Consider the following 27,498-nt stretch of genomic DNA (forward strand, 5'->3'; position numbering starts at 1 on the left):
TAAGACAGGAAATGCACTACTCTATCCCACCCATAGCGTTCTATTTATTTATTCACAAATATACATACCGGTACTGTAAAGTACTTACTGTACACATAGCTATATCCTACTGCTCCCCATACTATTCTTACTGCTCTGTTTTTAGTCTTTATATGTTAAGTGGGTGTTGTACTTTGAGAGCAAAGTTTAACCGGAGTCAAATTCCTTGTTTGTTTATGCAAACCTGGCCAATGAAGCTGATTCTGATACCCTATTTAGCAAGCAGAAATGTCCCAGCCCGGTGTTTAGTATGCATCGTAGACAGGTTATCTTTCATGTACAACTGCTCAAAATAAATAAGGGAACACTTTTTCATAGGAGTATAGCATCAAGTCTATCAAACATGTAAGCTATTGGTCTGGCCAGTGACGTAACAGAGGTGGTTGTGGATCAGTTTCACCTGCTTTGGTGTCATCAAAGTTAACAACAGATGCACTAGAGGGGAAACAATGAGACGACCCCCAAAACAGGAATGGTTTTACAGGTGGTGGCAACTGATAATTTTTCCATCTTCATCCTTCTTGAGTGATTTTTCACAAGTTTCGCATTTCGGTAGGGTCTGTATCATAACTGGTAGCATAAGCCAGTACCTGGAGCCTACAAAGGTTGCACAGGTAGTCCAACTCCTCCAGAATGGCACACCAATACGTTCCATTGCCAGGACTTCTGTGTCTCCCAGCGCAGTCTTAAAAGGAGATTCCTGGAGACAGGCAGTTGCTCTAAGAGAGCTGGGCAGTGTGGTAGAAGATCCTGTACCCAGCAGCAGGACCAGTATCTGCTCCTTTGTGCAAGGAGGAACAGTAGGAGCCCTGCCAAAGCCCTACAAAATGACCTCCAGCAGGCCGCTGGTGTGAATATCTCTGACCACACTGTCAGAAACAGACTTCATGAGGGTGGCCTGAGGGCCCGATGGCCTCTAGAAGGACCTGTGCTCACTGCCCAGCACTATGGACCTCAATTGCCATTTGCCATAGAATACAAAATTAAAAGGTCTGCCATTGGCGCCCTGTACTTTTCACAGATGAGAGCAGGTTCACCCTGAGCACATGTGACAGACGTGAAAGGGTCTGGACATGTTGTGGAGAACGTTATGCTGCCTGCAACATCATTCAGCATGACCGATTTGGTGGTGGGTCAGTGATGGTCTGCGGAGGCATATGCTTGGAGGGACGCACAGACCTCTATGGGCAAGACAACGGCACCCTCACTGCTCTTAGGTATCGGGATGAATCTTCAGACCCATTGTCTGACCCTGTACTGGTGCAGAGGCCCCTGGGTTCCCCTTTGTGCACAACAATGGCCGGCCACATGTGGCGAGAGTGTGCAGGCAGTTCCTGGAGGATGAAGGAATTGATACCGTTGACTGTCCCCCACACTCCCCTGACTTAAATCCAGTAGAACACCTCTTGGACATTGTGTTTTGGTCCATCCAACACCGGCAGGTTGCACCACAGACTGTCAATGATGGCCTTTTCTGTGTACTGTGTACTGTGGAGTGGGTAAGACTGTTTTTAGTGGCAGGCTAACGCATACCGTTGACTTGCGCTAGCCTAGCACCTGCGAACTCTGCAATTAGAAGGACTGGATGAAACGTGTTGAAAACGGTCTCCACTGATAAATATCACACTTGCTTACTTGGAAATTAGGTCCTATGTCCAAAATCCTGAGCCACCCCTTTAAGGTTATAGACAACAAACATAGTTTCTTGTGAGAATTCTTGTCATGAATATTATTCCAATACACAACCTTAGGCAAATGGACAGATTATTCCCAAGGTTTCATGTTGGCTATTACAGTATACCAGCAAATAATATTATGTGGTTCTGTGTGATTTGTCTAAATTTGGTTGGATGAGAGCAATTAATATAGTCCTCTTGATATTAAACATTTTTGTATGTTATTTAGATTTTGTAGATTGTCATTTGTTTCCAGTGTCATTGCTTATTATTGAACCATATATTACTGTACATATGTAACCATATGTTAATGCTACAGTGTAAAATATATCAGTATATGGAGACTATGTGGGGAAACTTGGGTTGCCCTCTCTGACTCTTTCTTTCCATCTTCAGTTCCTGACACATTCACCTTGTCTGTTCCTGATGGTCCACTCTCTGTCTGGATGGGATCCTCGATCATCCTGCCCTGTTCACTCTCTCCTGCATTCACTAAATCACTACAGGTGCGCTGGCACCGACCTGATAAGTACAAAACTCCAGTTCTGCTTTATGAGAATCGACAGGTCCAGGAACAGCCTGCTGACCCTCAGTACAGGGGAAGAGTGTCCCTGATAGGACAGTTGGAGAATCGGAACGTGTCCCTGAAACTGGAGAACGTCTCACTGGCAGACAGTGGAGAGTTTGTGTGTTTTGTTGTTGGGGATGTGTGGTATGAGCAGGCCAGTGTTCACCTCATTGTGAAAGGTGGGTGAAACTAACAGCTAATCAAAGTACTCAATTAGTGATTAATATTCAAGTTGCTCTGTCATTAATAATAATTCACTGTAAGTTATAATTGGTGATGCAAAAACAAACTTCAATTCTATTAAAATGGTAAATTTGGAGATAAATGGATCTTCATTGCTGTCTCCTCCACCCTCCTCCATCAGTTATGGGTTCCCCACCGGTCCTTTCAGTCACTTATGGAGGCAGTGGGCAGGCGAACGTTACCTGTGTGTCAGATGGTTGGGCTCCGCAGCCTACACTCACCTGGAGAAACAATGGAGGCACAGAAATCCCCAGTCAGAGCCATCACAGTGCAACAGGTGAGTGCAGTGATATACTGAAATGCAACTTTAACCTGCAAACTAATATGCTTTATGCTCTGATTAATTGGTGATTTGGTTTGACAGATTGTTCATTTATGTTCACAAAATGCTTTGCTTGCATTTACACAGGAAGCATTTTACAGTTTTTCAGCCAAACACAAATACAGACAGTATGGTGACCTTCAGGATTGGCCAACAGTTTAAATAATTCAACTTGTCTCTGTCTGTGATGTTTTTCTCAGATGCACATGGACTTGTGAGTGTGACTTCCTGGCTGGTTCACTCTTCCTCTGGTTCCAAGTGGGTTGCGTGCTCTGTAGGTCTGCCTGAAGAGGAGAGAAAAGAGAGCAGGATCTTACCATACATCTCTGGGGCTGTAACAGGTATCCACAGGTTTCCTCTATCCCATGAGTTCTTGCATTAAAATTGGGTGCAATTTCCGCTTCTCAGTATAATGAATGGGACGTGTTTGGGAGGCTTTTTTAAATGTAAGTTCTTCAGACATATTCTTTTTTATTCGTTGTCTTTTGGAAGGCGATGGAAACTGTACCATTGTCGACAGGAACACTCTGATTTAGTTTGAGGCTCATGTAAAAAAGAGCCACTGAATTATTTTAGTCCAGTTATATGTACAACCACAAACAGCAGCTTCATAACATCATCTCTTATAAAGGTTTGCGACTTTACACACTAAATAATCATCAGAGAAATACTTGGCCTCTTCGCTAACTAGCACACAATACCACAGGTATACTATTTCACTAACTAGCACACAAAATACCATAGGTATACTACTGTACTTCACTAGCTAGCATACAAAATACCATAGGTATACTACTTCACTAACTATCTACTTCGCTAACTAGCACACAAAACACCATAAGTATACTACTTCGCTAACTAGCACACAAAACACCTACTACTTCGCTAACTAGCACACAAAACACCATAGGTATACTACTTCTGCCACCTCACTGGAAGTTTTACTCGATTTCTTCTTTACCGCAGCACCCCGCGGAAACTTGTGGATTATGTACTACCTTTGCAGGTATAGATGTATACAATCAATCAAGCAATCAATCAATAAGAATGAGTAAGAATGGCCCTCCCAAGGAGAGAGAAAGCAGCCCTTTTACCTGCACACAGGTGCAGCTTATCAGCTCGTTAGCTTCCTGACACCTGAAAACAAGTAGACAAACAAAGCAGAGGGCCTAGTGGCCCGTCACAACAGAAGAAACGGTCCATAGCACAATAGAAAACATAGCAAAAGACAGAAAAATACAAGACAAAACACATACAATAAAAATGAATACAACAGTCAGAATTCCACAGTGACCAAAAACATGTTGAGATTAGGGCTGTCAATCGATTAAAAAAAATAATCTAATTAATTACATACTCTGTGATTAATTAATCTAAATGAATCGCATATATAATTTTTGCTGTGAAAGTATTTTAAATATTTAAATTCAAATGAATCATTGATTAATCAGAATTAGTGACATTAAAGTTCAAAAACTCTTTTATTATTATTTTCACTGTTCAAATAATGACCATAATAATCTATGATATGACCTAATATGCTGAGGAAATAAATTCAACAGTGCTTTGGGAAGAAGTTTTTTTTTCACATACAAGGCATTTCAGGCCACAGATATAACCTAGGGGACACAATGAAAATACATTAACACTCCCCTCAATGTCAACACTTATTTCTTTGCATTGATGTGCGACTATAAAGTTGATGAACTCCGGTGATATGCAAATTCCTTGCTGCAGACATTGCAGAGGACTTTATTTTCAACACTTTATTTTTATCAACACCATCAGGCCATTTTTTAAAAGTAAATGTTCCAATCAATGATCCAGGCAGCACGTTTTCTTCTCTCTCCTTCATTTTACAGTCTAATTTTTACTGAATAGAACGGCTCGGGGTCAAAGGTCATACGGAATCGATTAATCTGCACTAATTTTTTTAATCAGTTATTTTTTCTCAAATTAATTAATCAAAATTAATCAGTTATTTTGACAGCCCTAGTTGAGATATTAGCATATAAACTAAAAGGCCAATGGTTCCACAGTCTCGAGGTGAACCTGACTGCATTCATTGCAGGGTTCACTAGTGTTGAAGTTATGCTGTTGGGTGACTCAGTTAGTCTACACTTGTACATGAGATTCCTGAGTACAGCAGGGCAGGTGGATACACCAACACTAACAAACATTTGGCTTGCACTGCTCCATCGTGGCACTTTAAGCAGCAGCCTCATGCCATCATTATATGCCACATTGACTTTCTGCATACTGCTTTTTTATAGCGCCGCTACAAGTGGGAAGTTTACATTTGAGTGCAAAAAGCTTTAAAAAGTCTTCACAGACAATGAACACATACCAAAATTGCGATTCAGCATATTAGCTTGTGCATACATCATACAGTACTGTCTGTGAATGTCATCAGTTATATAGTGGCCTAAGTATTTGACTTTGTCACACACTTACCAGACAGAGAGAAAGCAGGAAATGACAGTTTATTGTCCTCCCTGCTTCTAGCAATCATAATATTACTATTCTTTGAATTGTATTTAATGTCAAAGTCTGACTCATATTGAGAGCAGACTTTTAGTAACTGTTGAAGGCCAGCACTATATGGAAATAAAATCACCAGATCATCTGCATACATCAGGTGGTTGATAATGGTGTTCCCAACCATACAGCCTGTTGTTTAGCAGCTTTGATAAATCATCCATGTAAATATTAAAAAGAAAGGGAGATAATACTTCCCTGCCTAAATCCATTACCTACATTGAATGGAGCAGACAGAGTTATACACTTTTGCGTAACTTTGTTATTGTGATTCATCAATAATGTGTTATGTGTTGTGTACTGCACTGTTATACATGCTGTATTTACAGCATGGTTATCATTACACAACTGTTCCAGCATCTTGTTGCCCCTGTCCCAACTTCAAAACGTGTTGCTAGCATCAAACTCAAAACAAACATATATTTGCAATCATATTAGCAGATTATCACATTCTGTTTTTATTTGCATTTTACACAACGTCCCTGATTTGGGGTGGTACTTTATAAAACATGTTTTGTTTTTCATGGTCAAGTGGAACTGGAGAGGATACTGAGGGACAAAGAGGCAGAGATGGAGCGTCTGAAACAGAAGAGTGAAGGTAAGAGTTCTGGCCAGAGCTGGGATGATCCCACCACACACTCCCCACACACCAAGTATGGTCTCATGTACACAGATCTGATGGTGTATATGTTAGATCTGATGTATGACTCACTCTGTTGAATGGTGTTCCTGAAGCACAAGCTAAAGAGTTGGAAGAAAGACTGATAGCCAGTGGGGCAGAAGTTGAGAGATTGAAGCAAGAAAGCACAGGTAAGTTTTAATGCTTACGTTATTTTAAATGCTGAATAGAATTTTGAACATGTTTTAGTATTTTGTGTGCGTGTGGGTGTCATTTAATACTGCAATGAGTTATGTCGTTTTACAGCTTAGTTTCCTATTGTAAGTTAACACTAAAACTCGTGTTAATTTTCTTACTCTGTGTGCAGGCCCTTGGAAAGAAGTCTTCATTAGTTTTCTTGTTCTGTTGCTACTGTCCTCTGCTACGGTATTTGTGTTGTACAGAAAAGGTATGGATCATTTCAGTAATGTGGCACTAATAATTGTGGCCATGTTCAACTCAAATTTACAAATAATGTGAGTAAAATATATACAGGTAATAGTAGGCTAATTAGATTAGATTCAACTTTATTGTCATTGTGCAGAGTACAAGTACAAAGACAACGAAATTCGGTTCTAATGGTATTTGTAGTAGTAAAAGAAATAGTAGTAGTAGTGTCAGAATTCAGTGTTCATTGGTCCCATGCAGTGGATTTTATTAATTTACATCATACAGTCCTCTGCAACTTGCTGATCATGTCAAACCATGTCCATATATAATAAGCACATTGCTGTTTTATTGTCACAAACACATGTTATGTTTTATGCTCATGTATGTTGTAGACTAAAAGAGGACTGTTTTTTTGTAGGCTTTATAAAATGTAAAGACTCAAAGGAAGCAGAAACAGGTAATCCACAATGTGTGATTTGGTGTTATCGAGTGCTTGTATCGTCTGAGCCCTTAAATCAGAACTGATTTTGAATGTGTAATACAGTGTTATACATATTGAGATGTTTTATGATACTATTTTAGGATGTTGAGCTATTTGACAAAATGTAACCTCCACATATGTGCTGTAGATAATACCATAATGTTATTCCATTATGAGCATTTGTAAAGAACCTAATCAAAATGTCTTTTAATCTTTTTTTTCCAGAGTCCAGAAAAACTCTAGAGCCTCAACAGGACAAATTGCAAGCCAGTGAGGGGGAGACAGAGAGTGAGTATGAACTGCTGAAAGATCATTGCTATTGCAGTACCTTTCCTTACTGTACCACACTGGAGCCCATTAGTGACAGAGAGGCGAAATGAGTGGAACAACAGACTGAAGACATGAGGATATGTCCTGGCATTTGTAGTCTTGGACTCAGACGTACTGAAGCTTCCTGGGCCTTCCTGGTTAATATTGGCTACATTTACATGGACAAATAGACATTACTTTGTCTCATTTGCCAGGCCTACTGAAGGAGCAGAGTGAGGAGGTGAAGTCTCTGAATCAGAAGATTACAGGTAGACCTATTGATTGTACCATAAGCCGTATAGTAGTAGTATAAACAGCACTAGTTTTTTTATCAAACCTTTTGACACTACAAATTGACTCCTGGTCTAATCCTTTTCACATCAACTCATATCTGTGTGTCAGATCTGCAAAGTCAACTGGATAAGAGTAAGGAAGAAGTGGAGCCACGGAATGAGACAATTAAAGGTATTGTATGAACCAGTAGCTACTTATACCAACATAACGGACCTGTATTACATTGTATATTCACATGGCAGGGAGGTGCCATGAAAGACTCATTCAACCGAAAATAAATATGTTTTATTGCAAATCGAAATAAATACTCTGTTCTTGATTTAAAGATGCAGTCAGTAATTGCACAGGAAGTTGTGTTTGTTTTTGTTTATATTTAAAATTATTAACAGACACTTTTGTTCAAAATAAAGTACATTATATTTTAACCAAGGACCAAACTAAACACACACAGGGTTTCACTTTTGTTTGGGGGACAGGCTGCACCCCATTTTGTTTATTTCCAATTTTTGGAGCCTGAGACAATTTTTTTTATGTGTACTCACAGAATGGGCAGCTAGCAGATTGTAAGGAGATAGATAGATAGATAGATACTTTATTGATCCCCAAGGGGAAATTCAAGATGAAAGGTGAATGTTATTGTTGTTATGGGCTTGAAATCGCATACAGTCGCTGCATGACTGCACTTTTAGATGGTCCTGACTGAACTATTATAATATGCCTCATTGTATGTCCACTTCTGACTTATTTATAAAAAATTTAATGTGTGATGTGATTTGTAGAAGGCAAAATAGCAACTGATGAGGATGAAAGAAAAAAACTGGAGGAAAAAGTGAATGACATTGAGCAAAAGAATAAGGAACTGAAGCAGGAAAATTGGGTATGCATCAAAATTGGACTGAGCATTGACCTGCCTGAAGTCAATGCAGAACTGAATGCTCCCATCTTTTTTGGGCATTAGGACTACTGGGCTGCTCCACCCACTGTAGGAGCGCTCAATGACCCCAAGTTACTTTATCACCTCCAACTCCTCCTGGAGTGCAGGCAACAAGCGTTCAGGGATTCTGTACATCCTCTTTCTCACGGGCTGGGAGTCTTTCAAGAGGATGGCATACTCCACCACGAGGTACACCCTGGCTGCTCTGAAAACACACCCTCAGGCATGATGGCCTGCAATTCCTGCACCTGCTCAGCAGTCAGGTGTGAGAGGTCCAACTCGGTGGCGGGGACACCCCGAAAGGAAAAACTGCTCCAGAGTTTCCTCCTCCTCCACCACTGCTTGCACCATCAGCTGGTGGCTGAGCGGCACCTCCCATTCATGCCACTCCTTGAGGAGATTGATGTGGAAGACTTGCTTAGTCTTCCACCTCTCCAACTCGTAAGTCACCGGCACCAGCTGACGTGTAATCCGATGGGCCCCCTGCCATCGGGCCAGAAGCTTGTTCTCGGATGTTGGCAAAAGCAAAAGAACCTGTTGTCGTGACTTGAAGCTCCTCTGCCTTGCTGACTTGTCATACCAGCAAGCTTGGGTCTGTTGGGCCTGCTGCATGTTCTCTTCCACCAGACTTGCCATCTCCTCCATTTTGTCCCGCATTGTGAGAACATAGGCGAGCAAGCTGTGGGTCTCGGCAGGCATTGACCTCACCTAGACCTCCCGCAGTAAATCCAGAGGGACCCTCACCTGGCGACTGTACAATAGTTCAAAGTGCGAGAACCTGGTAGAGGCTTGGGACACCTCCCTGTAGGCAAAGAGGAGGTATGGCAGCCATTGGTCCCAGTCTTTGCCATTGGCTGCAACAAATTTCCTCAATATACTTTTAAAAGTCCTATTATACCTCTCCAGCAGCCCATCAGTCTGAGGGTGGTAGGGAGTGGTCCGTATTCCCCTTATCCCCAGTAAACTGTACACTTGACTAAGTGTTTTGGATAAGAATGCAGTGCCCTGGTCTGTGATGATCTCCTCTGGAATGCCTACCCTAGAGATCAACTGAAGCAAGACGAGGCCCTAGCTGTGATCTTGCACAAGTGGAACAATTCCAGGTATCGGGTAGCATAATCACACACAACCAGGATGAATCTGTATAAGTATAAGTATATATACTCTTTTGATCCTGTGAGGAAAATTTGGTCTCTGCATTTATCCCAATCCACGAATTAGTGAAACACACTCAGCACACAGTGAGGTGAAGCACACACTAATCCCGACGCAGTGAGCTGCCTGCTACAGCGGCACTCGGGGAGCAGTGAGGGATTAAGTGCCTTGCTCAAGGGCACTTCAGCCGTTCCTACTGGTCGGGGTTCGAACCGGCAACCCTCTGGTTACAAGTGCTAACCAGTAGGCCACGGCTGAATCTGTGACCTGACTGCGTTCTCTCCAAGGGCCCCACTATGTCCATCGCTATTCTACTGAATGGAATTCCAATAATGGGAAGTGACTGCAGAGGGGAAGGCTTAACCTTATGGCTGCTGGTTAGCTGACAGGCGGGACAGGATTTACAGTACTTTTGTACCTCACTGTATAGCCCTGGCCAATAGAACTGCCCAGTTATTCTCTCCAGGGTTTTAACATTACCCAGGTGTCCTGCCCATGGGATATCATGGCCTAAGGCCAGCACTTTTTCTCTGAGACTTTTTGGGACTACCAGCTGCTCAACACCGCACCCTTCGGGTTGGTGGTATAATAGGCCCTCCCGGATAACATAGGTCTAGCCACAGCTTTATCTGGGGAACACTGTCTTTTTGCCCTCTACCTCGGTTACTTTACTGAAAGGCTCAGTTAAAGACTCATCATCTTTCTGCAGGTCACCAAAGTTACTGGGAAGCTCCCACCAGTCCTCTCCTGTAACATCTGGAACTGGCCCCTGCTTTCCCATCTTCTGCACTGTTCCCTGCAGCTTTTCTTGTCGCCTCTGTCTGCGACTCTTATGCATCTTGGCACACTCAGGGGGGCTAATGTCAGCATGGCTATATGGCATGTCTAGTAGTGTCGTCATATCAGGGGTCTTCTCTGCCTCAGCCTGTGCTTGGGACCGTGTTACCACCATGCTAACTGGCTTTGAGAATTGCACCAGCTCAGGTAGTATCAGCACATCCTGCCCCAACACTACAGGATGGCTTAACCCCTTCACCATACCAGCCGTTAGACAATAGGCCTGTCCTCTGACCTCAAGATAAATCTCTGCCACAGGATACACATGCTGGTCTCCATTGACACAGCAAACCCTTAGTTGCCCACTCCCCAGCTTATCTATCAGATGAGGCTGAACCAAGGTCTGTGTGCTGCATGTGTCCAGGAGTGCCACTGTAGCTCGGCCATTCACCCTAACGGGGGTAGTTTGGACTTTTCCAACATACATGTCCAGCTTCCTTATCAGGTCTAGGTACACTGCTTGCTCCCTTGGCTTTTCGGGCAGGGCAGTCCTTAATCATGTGCCCTGCCTGATTACAGAAATGACATATGACACTGGCTCTATTCAGGGGGGTTGTATGTGCTGGGGCCTGTCTAGGCTTGTCAGGTTTTGTAAAAAGTTCGGACCCAAGTGCAGAGTTAGTTTGAAAGTTTATTTAACAGAAGAAAACTCCAACAAAAAACGTCCCGTCATACGGTGAAAACTGAACAAAGGCAGACCCTCGTCACAAAACTGAAAAAATGGCAAAAGGCTGACAAACCAGAAGCACAGTCCAAAGAGTAATCCACAGGCAGTCCAAGGTCAGGTCCGAGAAACAGTCCAAAAGGCACAGACAGGCAGATAATCCAAAACGGCAGGCAGAATCCGAAAGACAGGTCACAGGCAGAATTCAAACAGGCGGGTAGACAGAAACAGGTAGAGTCCAACAGAGGCTTGAAAGTGCTCAGACAAAACGCTGGGACAATCTGACAAACTGGGGCTGACACACACAGAATAAGTAGGCCTAGTCATTAAGACTAAATAAAGAGCAGATGAGCAGACAATCAGAAAGGGACAAACAAGAAACAGGTGAGCACAAAATGGCCGACTAGGATGACAACAGGAAGTGAAACGTGACAGGTGAGGGTGGGATCTTTACACAAAGAAAACAAAAGCACATGGTTGCAAATACCCAAAATGTCCAGCAGGTGTCATGAAAGCAGGAATACTGACAAGGCTGTGAAGTGAAGGGAGTGGGGTATGTTTGCATAGGATGTGAGGTAGAGGGGGAAATGTAGGTCTGTGTGTCAGGTGTCCTACGCTGCCAAAAACTCTTAGGACCAATTCCACCACCGAATCCCCCAGACTTACCTACGGCTGCAGGCCGGCTGAAGCTCTGGAACCAGAAGGTCTTCGGTCCTCAACGAGCACCCAAGAACGCCTCCACCAGCTCTGCAGCTTTCTGTAGTTTGGCCTGGAGGGCGCCACTATCCTACCGCTGCCACCAATTGTGAGAAAGAGGCTTTGCAACCCCCCAACTCACATTAAGGGATGGGCGTTATTTCTATTACCAGTAGCTACTTAGGCTATGTTTACACGTGGCCGGCTATTTTCAACCTGTCAGTTTTCAGAAAAGTTTTAGTTTTCACTAACCCGCTTATATATGCCGTCAAGAGCATGCCAAACCTATAGGTGGCAGTGTAACGACCAGCTCAAGCCCACGTTAGCCAATCAGAATCCCGAAAACTTTTGTCGCTGGGCTGGCGCATAGACTTAATGTGACGTTGGCTGCCTAAACCTCCATTTTTGTCAGTTTACATGCAAACATGCAACCAAAGTTTTCCAAAATCTCTACTCTGACCGGAGTTCTTAAAAACACAATTTGCATCTAAATGACAGAGTCAAACGCAGAAAAATATTACCGTCTGCATCGTTTTTGTTGTTTAAACACCACCTTATACCAACATGAAGGACCCACGGAAGGGGCGCAGCCAGAAAATGTAGAGGCACCCACCGTAATTCAACATACTAACCAAATATTCACATTTCTACTCATTTCCACTGTATTACTAATAAATGCTTTTATAATGGATGCCGAAATTACAATGTGCTGTTTCAAATTCAGTGACACATTTTATTGTGCACTTTTGAAGCTCTTTTTACAGCCTCTTGTCTTCTAAAAGCAAATGGCAGTGGCTTTTTAATTTATTGAGTCTGTGTCACAAATGTCACGGCATACTCTATGCTTGAGGCTAAGATTGTGTTTAACTAGTGTATTGTGTTTAAACTGCGAAGTGCCCGCACTGTCGGCAAACTTTGTGTTCCCCGCAGTTCTGGGGTAGCGACTGCAACATGGAGTTCGTCTCCTTACAGTACCTCAACCAGCTGAATTCTCGCAGCCAGTCTTCCCGAAAATGGTTGGTTAGGGCCTTTTTCGTCACACAAACCTCTGACTCTGAATCATCTTCCGACTGTGACACTGTATACTCTGGCATTAGCACACTAGCTGCAGGTCAGAAGAACGAACTTGCTCATTGTTCAGACGCACATAGCAGGTTATGATCTCTTTCCCACAGCCGTTTATGCACGCTCGATTATCTCTAGCACCCTCCCCCTCCACACATTAGCCACCTGCAGTGGCCATTCCCTATCCTTCTCACACAAATTGGCCTCCCACAAATTCCGGATTCATTGACGCGCCATTTCCACGTTTAACGTGTAAAAAATAGGAGGCAAATTGGTCGCACATGTGCGACTGGATGTAAAATTCAGTCGCACACTCTCAAATTTGGTCGCAGTCTGGAGCCCTGCTATTGCAGTACCTTTCCTTACTGTACCACACTGGAGCCCATTAGTGACAGAGAGTGAAATGAGTGTAACAACAGACTGAAGACATGAGGATATGTCCTGGCCTTTGTAGTCTTGGACTCTGACGTACTGAAGCTTCCTGGGCCTTCAGGGTCGCGTTTGTGTGATCTCACGTGCAAATTTCTTTTGTGTTTCCCATACACTACGAATGTGTTTCCCACACTGGCAACGCGAAACATAGCCAGAGTCATAAAGTGCAACTTTGTGAAGCCAGGGGAAGACACCAAACTTGTCGATAAAGGTATAAAGAATAAATGGCGCTAGTCTTGTATAGAGGAGGTGGGAAGAGACGAAAAGCCCTTTGGAAGCTGGTGTCAAAAACTCCGGCAACCAGGAGCATGTTTCTGCACTTCGTGCGCAAGGAAAATATGGAACTAGAGGGAAAAAAGTGCTGCCACCGCACAAGTTAGACCCTAGTCATCAAGCAGCTGTCGACCAATTCAACACACCTCATAGGTGGCTGTTTACTCGGCCGCTCCTGTGCTCAAATTCGTGTCAGGTCTCCAATCAATTTCACTCACCGCTTCACAAAATCATCCTGCTCCACGCTCGCTCCGGTTTAAAAAATACAAGCCGAATTGTCACCTTAAACAGAAAACTTAAATCCCAAAGAACTAAGAGCAACGGCAATTTCACTCATAGAAAATGTATTTTAAAATGCTACACCGATAGTGCATCAACGAACAAGCTTGGCAACGTCAATACACATAAGCGTATATAACTAAAGGGATTCAGTGGGATTCATTGCCTTACGAATACAGGCTTAGCATCTAAGTTTTACTTTCATCCTTCTACTACATATGAAGCATATTCAAATTGCTCACGTTTTTCTTTGCTCTCCTTAACACACTCTCATGTTTCCGCAAAATGTGTCTTCTTAGATTCCAAAATAAATCTTTACTCACTGAAATAGTGTCACCACATGGTCTACATTGTATCTAGTTGTTTTGTAGGAATAATACACTAGTATGACTTATCAGTTTCCTTTCTAAAATATTTAGCGAACTCCATCCCCACTCACTAGCTCTGATCTGTCATTTACAATCGCTCATCCACTCGTCACTTTGTGTCAGAAATTAGCGGAGGATAAACTCGCCCTTACGCATCTGTCGGTCTCGAGGCATGCGGGCTATCTTATCACACACGGCATCTCGTCAGAATTTCAAAGAAATCTGTCCGACAAACTTAAGAATAACATGTTTAAAATAAATGGTGCATATTTTGCAGAAAAAATAATGTCTCCTTGTTCATGCCCTTTAGTCAATGGTTAGGCTACTAATCAATTCTAATTTACTTTTGAGATTTATAATTGCCACCCACTGACCTTTGTTGGTATGGCCTGTAGTATCTGTAGTCTCAGTATGCTATACAAGCAATAAGTATGCAGGTAAGTCAGTGACTAGTTAAAAGCATGGATGGATTAATGAACAGGCCTACCAGGCCCAGGGTCCCGGAACTCTGGTGCTCTACTCAAAGATGCTACTGTAATATAGGCTTGTATTGGGTTTGTTCATCTCATGTCTGAATGATGTCCATTTATATCCACAAAAGTCACCAGAATCTATCATCTAAGGTACTATTTATCAAAATCTTCTGCCAGGGGAGCACACCCCTGGATCCCGCTTGACCAGTGGTCCCCAAACTTTTTCTTCCGAGGGCCAGCTCACTACGCCTCCAAGAGAGGGCCAGAGACTCGGAGTAGTTCTATACCAGGAACCATAAATAGCTTAGTGCTGTGAACAACAGCAGTCTACCTTAGTTGAATATTCTATTACATTTAATCATAGGCTATTGCAATTTAATACCATTGTTAGCTGTGTTTATATCAGTGTTTCTCAAACTTTTTTTCTGGGGACCCACTTTTTAAAAATGACAGACTATCGCGACCCAACTCGTGACTGTGGTAGTTAACAAACTAGATCAGTGGTTCTCAAACTTTTTCTTTCATTCCCCACTTTGAGGGGGCATTCTCGAGCCCCACCTGTCCCTCATCACTCTAAGAAAGTGGTAGGTCAAGCTTAAAATTGTCAAATTTATTGAAATAATGACAAGTTCGAAATATATCCTCTTCAACAGAGTTAAAATCAGCTGGTGCTGCAGATATAATAATAAATATAGCCGCAAGCGGCAATGGCGGGCCCGAGCACCTGCGGGCCGCAACCCATGACATTTCAGAATCCAACAAAGCACCGACGTGGTGCATTTGTAAAATGTACATATTTGATATGTGTGTTATTTGTTTTTGCATGTTATTTTCTGGCACATTTACTTGCTTGGCCAGGTGGGGCAATATGCAAGGCAGGCCCATTGTGTGTCATCATAATCATAATATATATTAACCTGAGAAATTTCAGATTATTCATTTTAAGCAAAGAACATTTTTGATACACTTTTTGGCCAGATGGTGGCGCTATATTAGGCATGTGAATTACACATGTGAATATCATCACAATAATGATATCCAATATTTTGTAAAGTTTCAGATCAACCAATAAAGGCATTACCAATTTCTGGCACATTTTCCTGCTTGGCCAGGTGGTGGCGCTATGCCAGGCAGGCCCATAGGGTGTCTGGATATCATCATAATTATAATATCTATTAACCTGAGAAGTTTCAGACCATTCATTCAAAGCATAGAGCATTTCTGGCATATTTCCTGTTTGGCCAGATGGTGGCGCTATGCTAGGCATGTGAATTATATGTGTGAATATCATCACAATAATGATATCCAATATTTTATAAAGTTTCAGATCAATCACTTAAGGCATTGTCCATTTCTGGCACATTTCCTACTTGGCCAGGGGGTGGCGCTATGTCAGGCAGGCCCATTGGGTGTCTGGATATCATCATAATCATAATATCTATTAACCTGAGAAGTTTCAGACCATTCATTCAATGCACTGTGATTATATGACACATTTCCAGTTTATATGGTGAGATATTAAAATCATGACATATTACAACATATCAAAAATCCCTTCGCAATTTAACATCAGCAACATCTTGGCATAATGTTAGCCAAATTTCACATGAATCCGGCAAACCGTCTAGGAGGAGTATGTTAAAATTGATCATGTAACATCAATGTAATTGCCATTCTTTCTGTTGCCAGGTGGTGGCGCTATGCCAAATATACATTATGGGCATGTGAATATCATCACTACCATGGTATTCAAAGACCTGTGAAATTTAAAACATTTCAAGCCATGCATGGTGAATTAAGACACATTTATTGTTAACGTGGAAGGGTATTAAAATTCATAGTTTCGCCATTTCGTCAAATTACAACATATCAAAAAAAGCTTCACAATTTAGAATCAGAAGCATATTGGCATCATGTATACCAACTTTCACATGAATCGGATCAATCGTCTAGGAGGAGTACATTAAAATTGATCATGTCCACAATGCACAAAATCCCAATTACCTCACTTCCTGTGGGCGTGGCTAATGGCATGTTAATACAAAAGTTGATTGTTTTTGGGAGTTACACACACCCACCAAATTTGGTGTGTGTATCTAAAACTATATTCCAACCACAAGTCACAGTGACATAAGGGGGCGCTATGGAGTTCCTGGGCCAAGCCCAGTGCCAAGGCTTTTCCCCTGTGTATTCATGGTACCTCTTGACGTGTGTGCCAATTTTCATGCGTTTTCACCGATGGGAAGAACGTCTTCTGGCATCACAATTCATCACATTTTAGTCCGCACAAAATCCCAAATACCTCACTTCCTGTTGGGCGTGGCTAATGCATTGTACATACGAAAGTTGTTCATCTTGGGGAGATACACATACCTACCGAATTTGATGCGTCTAGCTGAAAGTATGTGCCAACCACTGCCTCAATCACCTAAGGGGGCGCTACTGAGTCCCTGGGCCACGCCCAGGGCCAAGCTCTTGTACCTAACTGCTTTGCGTGACACCTGATATGTGTGCCAAATTTCAAGCGTTTTCGACCATGTTAACCACCTCAAAAAAGGAAAACGCTCTGAGACAAAGTTAATATAATAAATATAGCCGCAAGCGGCAATGGCGGGCCCGAGCACCTGCGGGCCGCAACCCGTGACATGTCAGAATCCAACAAAGCACCGACGTGGTGAGTTTCTGAAATGTACATATTTGATGCGTGTGCTATTTATTTTTGCATTTTATTTTCTGCCACATTTACTCGCTTGGCCAGGTGGGGGCTTAATGCAAGGCAGGCCCATTGGGTGTCATCATATTCATAATATATATTAACCTGAGAAATTTCAGACCATTCATTTTAAGCAAAGAACATTTCTGATACACTTTTTGGTTGGCCAGATGGTGGCGCTATGTTAGTCATGAAAATTACACATGTGAATATCATCACAATAATGATATCCAAAATGTTTGTAAACTTTCAGATCAATCACTTAAGGTATTGTCCATTTCTGGCACATTTCCTGCTTGACCAGGTGGTGGCGCTATGCCAGGCAGGCCCATTGGGTGTCTGGATATCATCATAATCATAATATCTATTAACCTGAGAAGTTTCAGACCATTTATTCAATGCATAGAGCATTTCTGGCACATTTCCTGCTTGGCCAGATGGTGGCGCTATGCTAGGCCTGTGAATTACGCATGTGAATATCATCACAATAATGATATCCAATATTTTATAAAGTTTCAGATCAATCACTTAAGGCATTTTCCATTTCTGGCACATTTCCTGCTTGGCCAGGTGGTGGCGCTATGCCAGGCAGGCCCATTGGGTGTCTGGATATCATCATAATCATGATATCTATTAACCTGAGAAGTTTCAGACCATTCATTCAATGCACTGTGATTTATGACACATTTCCTGTTTATGTGGTGAGATATTAAAATCATATCAAATATATTACAACATTCAAAAATACCTTCACAATTTAACATCAGCGACATCTTGGCATAATGTTTGCCAAATTTCAAATGAATCTGGCAAACCGTCTAGGAGGAGTATGTTCAAATTGATCATGTGACATCAGTATAATTGTCATTCTTTCTGTTGCCAGTTGGTGGCGCTATGCCAAACATGCATTATGGGCATGTGAATATTATCCTTAACATGGTCTTCAATGACCTGTGAAATTTAAAACATTTCAAGCCATGCATGGTGAATTATGACACATTTATTGTTTATGTGGAAGGGTATTATAATTAATAATTTTGCCATTTCGTCAAATTACAACATATCGAAAAAAAACTTCACAATTTATAATCAGGAACATCTCGGCATCATGTATACCAACTTTGACATGAATCGGATCGATCAACCGTCTAGGAGGAGTACGTTAAAATTGATCATGTCCACAACGCACAAATTCTCAATTACCTCACTTCCTGTGGGCGTGGCTAATGGCATGTTAATACAAAAGTCGTTTGTTTTTGGGAGTTACATACACCCACCAAATTTGGTGTGTGTATCTAAAACTATATGCCAACCACAAGTCACTGTGACGTAAGGGGGCGCTATGGAGTTCCTGGGCAACGCCCGGTGCCAAGCTTTTATCCCTGTCTATTCACTGTACCACTTGATGTGTGTGCTAAATTTCATGCGTTTTCGACCATGTTAACCACCGCAAAATATATACCAACCACGGAATCAGTCACCTAAGGGGGCGCTAGCGAGTCCCTGGGCCACGCCCGGGGGCAAGCTCTTGTACCAAACAGCGTTGCGTGCCACCTGACATGTGTGGCAAATTTCAAGCATTTTCGACCATGTTAACCACCTCAAAAACAGGAAAGCAAAAAAGTGGAATAACAATAATAATAATAATAATAATAATAATCCTTACAAAAACAATAGGGCCTTGCGCCCTTCGGTGCTCGGGCCCTAAATATAACCGCAAGCGGTGATTTACGGGGTCCGAGCAAAACGAACATGATGGCATAGCTTTTTAGTTTTACATATGCTTTGATTGTTTGGGCACAATTGTTCAAAAGAAACGTGATCGGATTTCGGTTATCGGATTTCAGTTACCGGATTTCAGCTATCGGATTGGATCAAATCTTGAAAATGGGTTGTTCAAAGGGAAACAAGGATCCTGAAAATGGATTAGATCACATAATCTATTCTTGGTTTTGATCTGGATAAAACCTTCACTTTGTGTCGTTCAACACTTTAGAGTTGAATTGGAATAAATTTGCTGCATAAAATTAGGATTACCCTGTGCTGTAACATTATAGTGTGCTAACCTCCACAACCCAACAGTATTCTAACAATACTTGATTCTACAGGACTATTTATTTGTTGTGGATAAGATGAAGGGTTTGATAATGGAAGGCAGTGTTTCCCACAGAATTGAATTGTATTTGTGGTGGTGGGTTCTGTGTCGGAGTCAATAAGATAAACAGCGTATAATTATACAGTTATACTTGCCTTGCACTACAAGTCCATATTGACAAGTAGCTGTAATGCTGTAATGTTATAGTGTGCTAACCTCCACAACCCAACAGCATTCTATTCTAGTATGCTAACCTCCACAACCCAACAGTATTTTAACACTAATGCTTCAGGTGGGATTTGAACACTCAACATAAGGATGACCAGTACAAGGCATTATCCCACTAAGCCACTGTCAATCCTACATCTTTGCCAGTCACATTCACATGCTGAAAATGTGTATTGGTAAACACACAAGAAAAACTCCAAGTATACATTTGACAATAAAATGAAGGGCTTTCCTGAAAGAGAACACCTGAAAACGTTTGGAAATTCTGGGACAATTAGACATTTGTAGAGAAGAACAGTAATGGATGAAATATAAATATGATAGACTTAATGATGAAGGAAAAATAGTAAACAAAGAAGTTCCCCTATATGTCTTCGAGTGTGTCGGCATTCTGATTCTTGGCAACTAATGAGTGTGAATGTTGATTGCCTGATGTCATTCAGGTGCTGTTCAATGGTGTGACTCTTCAATAACCAATAGCATGTGCATCTTGAGCCTAAAGCTCTAGCAGGATTCGAACTCTCAACCTAACAAACACCAGCACTAGGCATTATCCCTCTGAGCCACTAACAATCCGACATATTAGGCAGTCACATTCACATGGTGAAAATGTGTGTTGGTAAACACACAAGAAAAACTCCAAGTATACATTTGACAATAAAATGAAGGGCTTTCCTGAAAGAGTACACCTGAAAACTTTTGGACATTTTGGGGCAATTAGACATTTATAGAGAAGAACAGTAATGGATGAAATATAAATACGATAGACTTAATGATGAAGGAAAAATAGTAAACAAAGAAGTTCCCCTATATGTCTTAGAGTGTGTCGGCATTCTGATTCTTGGCAACTAATGAGTGTGAATGTTAATTGCCTGATGTCATTCAGGTGCTGTTCAATGGTGTCAATCTTCAATAACCAATAGCATGTGCATCTTGAGCCCAAAGCTCTAGCAGGATTCAAACTCTCAACCTAAAAAACACCAGCACAAGGCATTATCCCACTGAGCCACTGACAATCATACACATTCAGCAGTCACATTCAAATGGTGAAAATGTGTGTTGGTAAACACACAAGAAAAACTCCAAGTATACATTTGACAATAAAATGAAGGGCTTTCCTGAAAGAGTACACCTGAAAACTTTTGGATATTCTGGGGCAATTAGACATTTGTAGAGAAGAACAGTAATGGATGAAATATAAATACGATAGACTTAATGATGAAGGAAAAATAGTAAACGAAGAAGTTCCCCTATATGCCATAGAGTGTCAGCATTCTGATTCTTGGCAACTAATGAGTGTGAATGTTAATTGCCTGATGTCATTCAGGTGCTGTTCAATGGTGTGAATCTTCAATAACCAATAGCATGTGCATCTTGAGCTTCAAGCTCTAGCAGGATTTGAACTCTCAACCTAACAAACACCAGCAGTGTGTAATGAGTGTGAATGTTAATTGCCTGATGTCATTCAGGTGCTGTTCAATGGTGTGACTCAGAAGGCTCAATGGTATGGAGTGATGACACGAAGATGGCAGGTTTCGGTGCAACACAAGTTAACTTTATTTGAGTTTCAATTCATCTGTTCTTTTGTTCTTTACTTGTATGTGTGCTGCATCAAAGAGGAAACAAACAGAAAATGGAGTAATCAGTGAAATGGGGTAAATCAGTACAGATCCCAACTCACAAACAAACCAATTGACATTTGAACAATAAACTGAAATCATAAGGCTATATAAGGTACAACTAAACAATACTCGACATCCCAAGTCAACCAACATCACCTAATCATCTCTCACATGGGACTCCAACACACCAAACCAACAAACAAAGACCTTAACTTTACACATGATTGCAGAGCTACTCTACAAACTGATAAACATCACAAAAGTCATAGTGAGGGTGATTAAAGTGATGACTTACGTTAACTCAAAGACGCACACAGAGCAGGACACACTGGAGTGCTGGGTTGAGATGAACAAAAGAGCGAACTGAGGGCGAGCAAACAATTTATCCTGGTCTGAGCCCCTGCTCCGGAGCTACAGGGTTTCCCAGCGGGTAAACTTTGGAAATATTTGCAAAGATTTGGAAAATATTTTTGAAAGACTACAGTCTCAGACCCTCTCACATCTAAAGACAAGTAGTAGAGTTTTAAGTCACAGACTATGATTTTGCAATGACTAGGGATCTTGCAGGGTCACTATTTACAAGACTGCAACATGATTCCTTTAAATTATTACCCATTGTGCAATAGATAAACAGGAACTGAAAATTATAGCCTACTAAACTCAAAGTCGTATTTTCATGTTTCTGCAGCATTGTTTCATGCGTGACATCCTTAACCGATATAGAGTTGTTCTGTCAAGTGGAAGAGCCGACTAAATATGTATAAGAAATGACAAATATTATAAGAATAACAAATAATTATAGGCTACAGCTTATAATTATACAGTAATACTTGCCTTGCACTACAAGTCCATATTGACAAGTAGCTGTAATGTTATAGTGTGTTATCCTCCACAACCCAACAGCATTCTATTGTAGTATGCTAACATCCACAACCCACTAATGCTTCAAGTGGGATTTGAACTCTCAACCTAAGGATCACCAGTACAAGGCATTATCCCACTGAGCCACTGTCAATCCTATATGTTGGCCAGTCACATTCACATGGTGAAAATGTGTATTGGTAAACACACAAGAAAAACTCCAAGCATGGAGGGGCGATTAGACATTTGTAGAGATGAACACTAATAGATTAAATATAAATATGATAGACTTAATGATGAAGGAAAAATAGTAAACAAAGAAGTTCCCCTGAATGTCATAGAGTGTCTCGGCATTCTGATTCTTGGCAACTGATGAGTGTGAATGTTGATTGCCTGATGTCATTCAGGTGCTGTTCAATGGTGTGAATCTTCAATAACCAATAGTATTCGAGCTAGAGCCTAAAGCACTACCGGGGATTCGAACTCTCAACCTAACAAACACCAGCACTAGGCATTATCCCACTGAGCCACTGACAATCCTACATATTGGGTAGTCACATTCACATGGTGAAAATGTGTGTTGGTAAACACACAAGAAAAACTCCAAGTATATATTTGACAATAAAATGAAGGGCTTTCCTGAAAAAATACACCTGAAAACTTTTGGATATTCTGGGGCAATTAGACATTTATAGAGAAGAACAGTAATGGATGAAATATAAATATGATAGACTTAATGATGAAGGAAAAATAGTAAACAAAGAAGTTCCCCTATATGTCATAGAGTGTGTCGGCATTCTGATTCTTGGCAACTAATGAGTGTGAATGTTAATTGTCTGATGTCATTCAGGTGCTGTTCAATAGTGTGAATCTTCAATAACCAATAGCATGTGCATCTTGAGCCTAAAGCTCTAGCAGGATTCGAACTCTCAACCTAACAAACACCAGCACTAGGCATTATCCCACTCTGCCACTGACAATCATACACATTCAGCAGTCACATTCAAATGGTGAAAATGTGTGTTGGTAAACACACAAGAAAAACTCCAAGTACACATTTGACAATAAAATGAAGGGCTTTCCTGAAAGAGTACACCTGAAAACTTTTGGATATTCTGGGGCAAATAGACATTTATAGAGAAGAACAGTAATGGATGAAATATAAATATGATAGACTTAATGATGAAGGAAAAATAGTAAACAAAGAAGTTCCCCTATATGTCATAGAGTGTGTCGGCATTCTGATTCTTGGCAACTAATGAGTGTGAATGTTAATTGTCTGATGTCATTCAGGTGCTGTTCAATAGTGTGAATCTTCAATAACCAATAGCATGTGCATCTTGAGCCTAAAGCTCTAGCAGGATTCGAACTCTCAACCTAACAAACACCAGCACTAGGCATTATCCCACTCTGCCACTGACAATCATACACATTCAGCAGTCACATTCAAATGGTGAAAATGTGTGTTGGTAAACACACAAGAAAAACTCCAAGTACACATTTGACAATAAAATGAAGGGCTTTCCTGAAAGAGTACACCTGAAAACTTTTGGATATTCTGGGGCAAATAGACATTTATAGAGAAGAACAGTAATGGATGAAATATAAATATGATAGACTTAATGATGAAGGAAAAATAGTAAACAAAGAAGTTCCCCTATATGTCATAGAGTGTGTCGGCATTCTGATTCTTGGCAACTAATGAGTGTGAATGTTAATTGTCTGATGTCATTCAGGTGCTGTTCAATAGTGTGAATCTTCAATAACCAATAGCATGTGCATCTTGAGCCTAAAGCTCTAGCAGGATTCGAACTCTCAACCTAACAAACACCAGCACTAGGCATTATCCCACTCTGCCACTGACAATCATACACATTCAGCAGTCACATTCAAATGGTGAAAATGTGTGTTGGTAAACACACAAGAAAAACTCCAAGTACACATTTGACAATAAAATGAAGGGCTTTCCTGAAAGAGTACACCTGAAAACTTTTGGATATTCTGGGGCAATTAGACATTTATAGAGAAGAACAGTAATGGATGAAATATAAATATGATAGACTTAATGATGAAGGAAAAATAGTAAACAAAGAAGTTCCCCTATATGTCATAGAGTGTGTCGGCATTCTGATTCTTGGCAACTAATGAGTGTGAATGTTAATTGTCTGATGTCATTCAGGTGCTGTTCAATAGTGTGAATCTTCAATAACCAATAGCATGTGCATCTTGAGCCTAAAGCTCTAGCAGGATTCGAACTCTCAACCTAACAAACACCAGCACTAGGCATTATCCCACTCTGCCACTGACAATCATACACATTCAGCAGTCACATTCAAATGGTGAAAATATGTGTTGGTAAACACACAAGAAAAACTCCAAGTATACATTTGACAATAAAATGAAGGGCTTTCCTGAAAGAGTACACCTGAAAACTTTTGGATATTCTGGGGCAATTAGACATTTATAGAGAAGAACAGTAATGGATGAAATATAAATATGATAGACTTAATGATGAAGGAAAAATAGTAAACAAAGAAGTTCCCCTATATGTCATAGAGTGTGTCGGCATTCTGATTCTTGGCAACTAATGAGTGTGAATGTTAATTGTCTGATGTCATTCAGGTGCTGTTCAATAGTGTGAATCTTCAATAACCAATAGCATGTGCATCTTGAGCCTAAAGCTCTAGCAGGATTCAAACTCTCAACCTAACAAACACCAGCACTAGGCATTATCCCACTCTGCCACTGACAATCATACACATTCAGCAGTCACATTCAAATGGTGAAAATGTGTGTTGGTAAACACACAAGAAAAACTCCAAGTAAACATTTGACAATAAAATGAAGGGCTTTCCTGAAAGAGTACACCTGAAAACTTTTGGATATTCTGGGGCAATTAGACATTTATAGAGAAGAACAGTAATGGATGAAATATAAATATGATAGACTTAATGATGAAGGAAAAATAGTAAACAAAGAAGTTCCCCTATATGTCATAGAGTGTGTCGGCATTCTGATTCTTGGCAACTAATGAGTGTGAATGTTAATTGTCTGATGTCATTCAGGTGCTGTTCAATAGTGTGAATCTTCAATAACCAATAGCATGTGCATCTTGAGCCTAAAGCTCTAGCAGGATTCGAACTCTCAACCTAACAAACACCAGCACTAGGCATTATCCCACTCTGCCACTGACAATCATACACATTCAGCAGTCACATTCAAATGGTGAAAATATGTGTTGGTAAACACACAAGAAAAACTCCAAGTATACATTTGACAATAAAATGAAGGGCTTTCCTGAAAGAGTACACCTGAAAACTTTTGGATATTCTGGGGCAATTAGACATTTATAGAGAAGAACAGTAATGGATGAAATATAAATATGATAGACTTAATGATGAAGGAAAAATAGTAAACAAAGAAGTTCCCCTATATGTCATAGAGTGTGTCGGCATTCTGATTCTTGGCAACTAATGAGTGTGAATGTTAATTGTCTGATGTCATTCAGGTGCTGTTCAATAGTGTGAATCTTCAATAACCAATAGCATGTGCATCTTGAGCCTAAAGCTCTAGCAGGATTCAAACTCTCAACCTAACAAACACCAGCACTAGGCATTATCCCACTCAGCCACTGACAATCATACACATTGAGAAGTCAAATGGTGAAAATGTGTGTTGGCAAACACACAACATCAAGAAAATTCCTAGCATACATTTGACAATAGAATTAAGGGCTTTATAAAAAAGAGTACATATCTGAAAATGTGCACTGTTAATGGTATCCACCTGATGATGGTTGTATGGTTGTTATCCAAGAAAAAAAAATTACTCATATAGGAATATAGGTGATATAGGAGAAATGGGCTGAGTGGTCGAACTTTATTGGCCTATATCTCTGAAATGGAACAACGTATCCAAATTCTTTTGATAACTTTTGTGAGGCTTTGTCTAAACATTGTCTGTGAGAATTTTGGTGAAGATTTGATAATTTTTGAAGCCTGTGAAACTTTTTATGATGTTTGGCTTTTCTCTGAAATTGTGGCAAAAGTAAACATTTTTAGAGCATAAGACCAGGGTGAAAAAGATGCATCTGAATGTAGAGATTAATATGATGAAAGAATTTTGAGTCTAGGTGAATCTGGTAAGGAGAAATAAGCGTTTTTGACAAGAGCGCCACCTTTGGGTGCAGTACCCCAAATTTGGGTTATGGGTAGTGGGGGGTACTGGTAACAATACTTGAAAATGTCAAGTTTCTAGGACTTACGGTTTATAGGAATATAGGTGATCTAGGAAAAAAGGCCTAAGTGGTCTAACTTTATTGGCCTATATCTCTGAAATGGAACAAAATATCAAAATTCTGAGCGATAACTTTTGTGAGGCTTGGTCTAAACATTGTCTGTGAGAATTTTGGTGAAGATTCGATTATTTTTGAAGAGTGTGAAACTTTTTATAATGTTTGGCTTTTCCATGAAATTGTTGAAAAAGTAAACATTTGTAGACCATAAGACCAGGGCCAAAAAGATGCATCTGAGTTTAGAGATTAATATTCTGAAAGAATTTTGAGTCTAGGTGAATCTGGTAAGGAGAAATAAGCATAATTAACTTTTTTTTTCAATAGCGCCACCTTTGGGTGCAGTACCCCAAATTTTGGGTTATGGGTAGAGGGGGGTACTGGTAACCATACCTGAAAATTTCAAGAGTTTTGGAGTTACGGTTTAGGCTGCAGTATGATTTTTACAGAATTTTGGCCAAAAAATGAACGGTACAGAAACAATAGGGTTCCTGCAGCTACGCTGCTCGGACCCCTAAATAAATACATAACACACATATTTCTGTTTTCCAGCAACATATTAGGAAGCATAGGCCATTATACAGCATTGTACAATATAATGAAATGCCAACATGCTGCATTAAATGGATCCATAATCCAGTCATACTGAGCACTGCTGGTTGGGAAATATTTTTGAAATAAACTTTGCAGGGATGTGATGTAGGCCTACTGTTTAATACATGGGATCACAAGAGTGCCTCCCAATCAGACGTTTCAGCGATTTCTCTCAGAAATCTCAAAGGCATAATACTGTCGCGATCGAGGCGCCTGTCCCATACTCAAGTTTTTTTGGTGAATGCAGTAATCTTATTTGCTAGGTGAGGTAGATGCTTGTCTTTGCCTTGTAACTGGACATTTAACTCAAATGTATCGCTAAGATATATCAAATATATCGCTAAGATAGGCCAGCTTCGTCAAGAAATGTTCATTAGTGAACGTGCTTGCAGATGCAAAC

The 27,498-nt window shown here is 40.8% G+C and overlaps 1 protein-coding gene across 6 annotated transcripts in view; it reads left to right on the forward strand.

Annotated features, from left to right (window-relative positions):
- The window catches only part of LOC143135127 (uncharacterized), a 110,378-nt gene that overhangs the window by 12,000 nt on the left and 70,880 nt on the right, over positions 1-27,498 (forward strand). For all 6 annotated transcript variants that reach the window (XM_076295850.1, XM_076295853.1, XM_076295854.1 and 3 more), the window contains 10 exons: positions 2,112-2,462; positions 2,648-2,803; positions 3,049-3,189; positions 5,919-5,984; positions 6,122-6,196; positions 6,373-6,453; positions 6,853-6,891; positions 7,141-7,203; positions 7,440-7,493; positions 7,627-7,689. In XM_076295850.1, coding sequence (XP_076151965.1) covers positions 2,112-2,462; positions 2,648-2,803; positions 3,049-3,189; positions 5,919-5,984; positions 6,122-6,196; positions 6,373-6,453; positions 6,853-6,891; positions 7,141-7,203; positions 7,440-7,493; positions 7,627-7,689 — 1,089 coding nt within the window. The remainder of the gene's footprint in view (positions 1-2,111; positions 2,463-2,647; positions 2,804-3,048; positions 3,190-5,918; positions 5,985-6,121; positions 6,197-6,372; positions 6,454-6,852; positions 6,892-7,140; positions 7,204-7,439; positions 7,494-7,626; positions 7,690-27,498) is intronic.

This window comes from Alosa pseudoharengus, unplaced genomic scaffold, assembly GCF_046254945.1.
Source record: "Alosa pseudoharengus isolate Yale_2024_CS ecotype anadromous, Long Island Sound unplaced genomic scaffold, YU_APseudo_1.1 YU_APseudo_1.1_scf_2, whole genome shotgun sequence".
Taxonomy (NCBI): Eukaryota; Metazoa; Chordata; class Actinopteri; order Clupeiformes; family Clupeidae; genus Alosa; species Alosa pseudoharengus.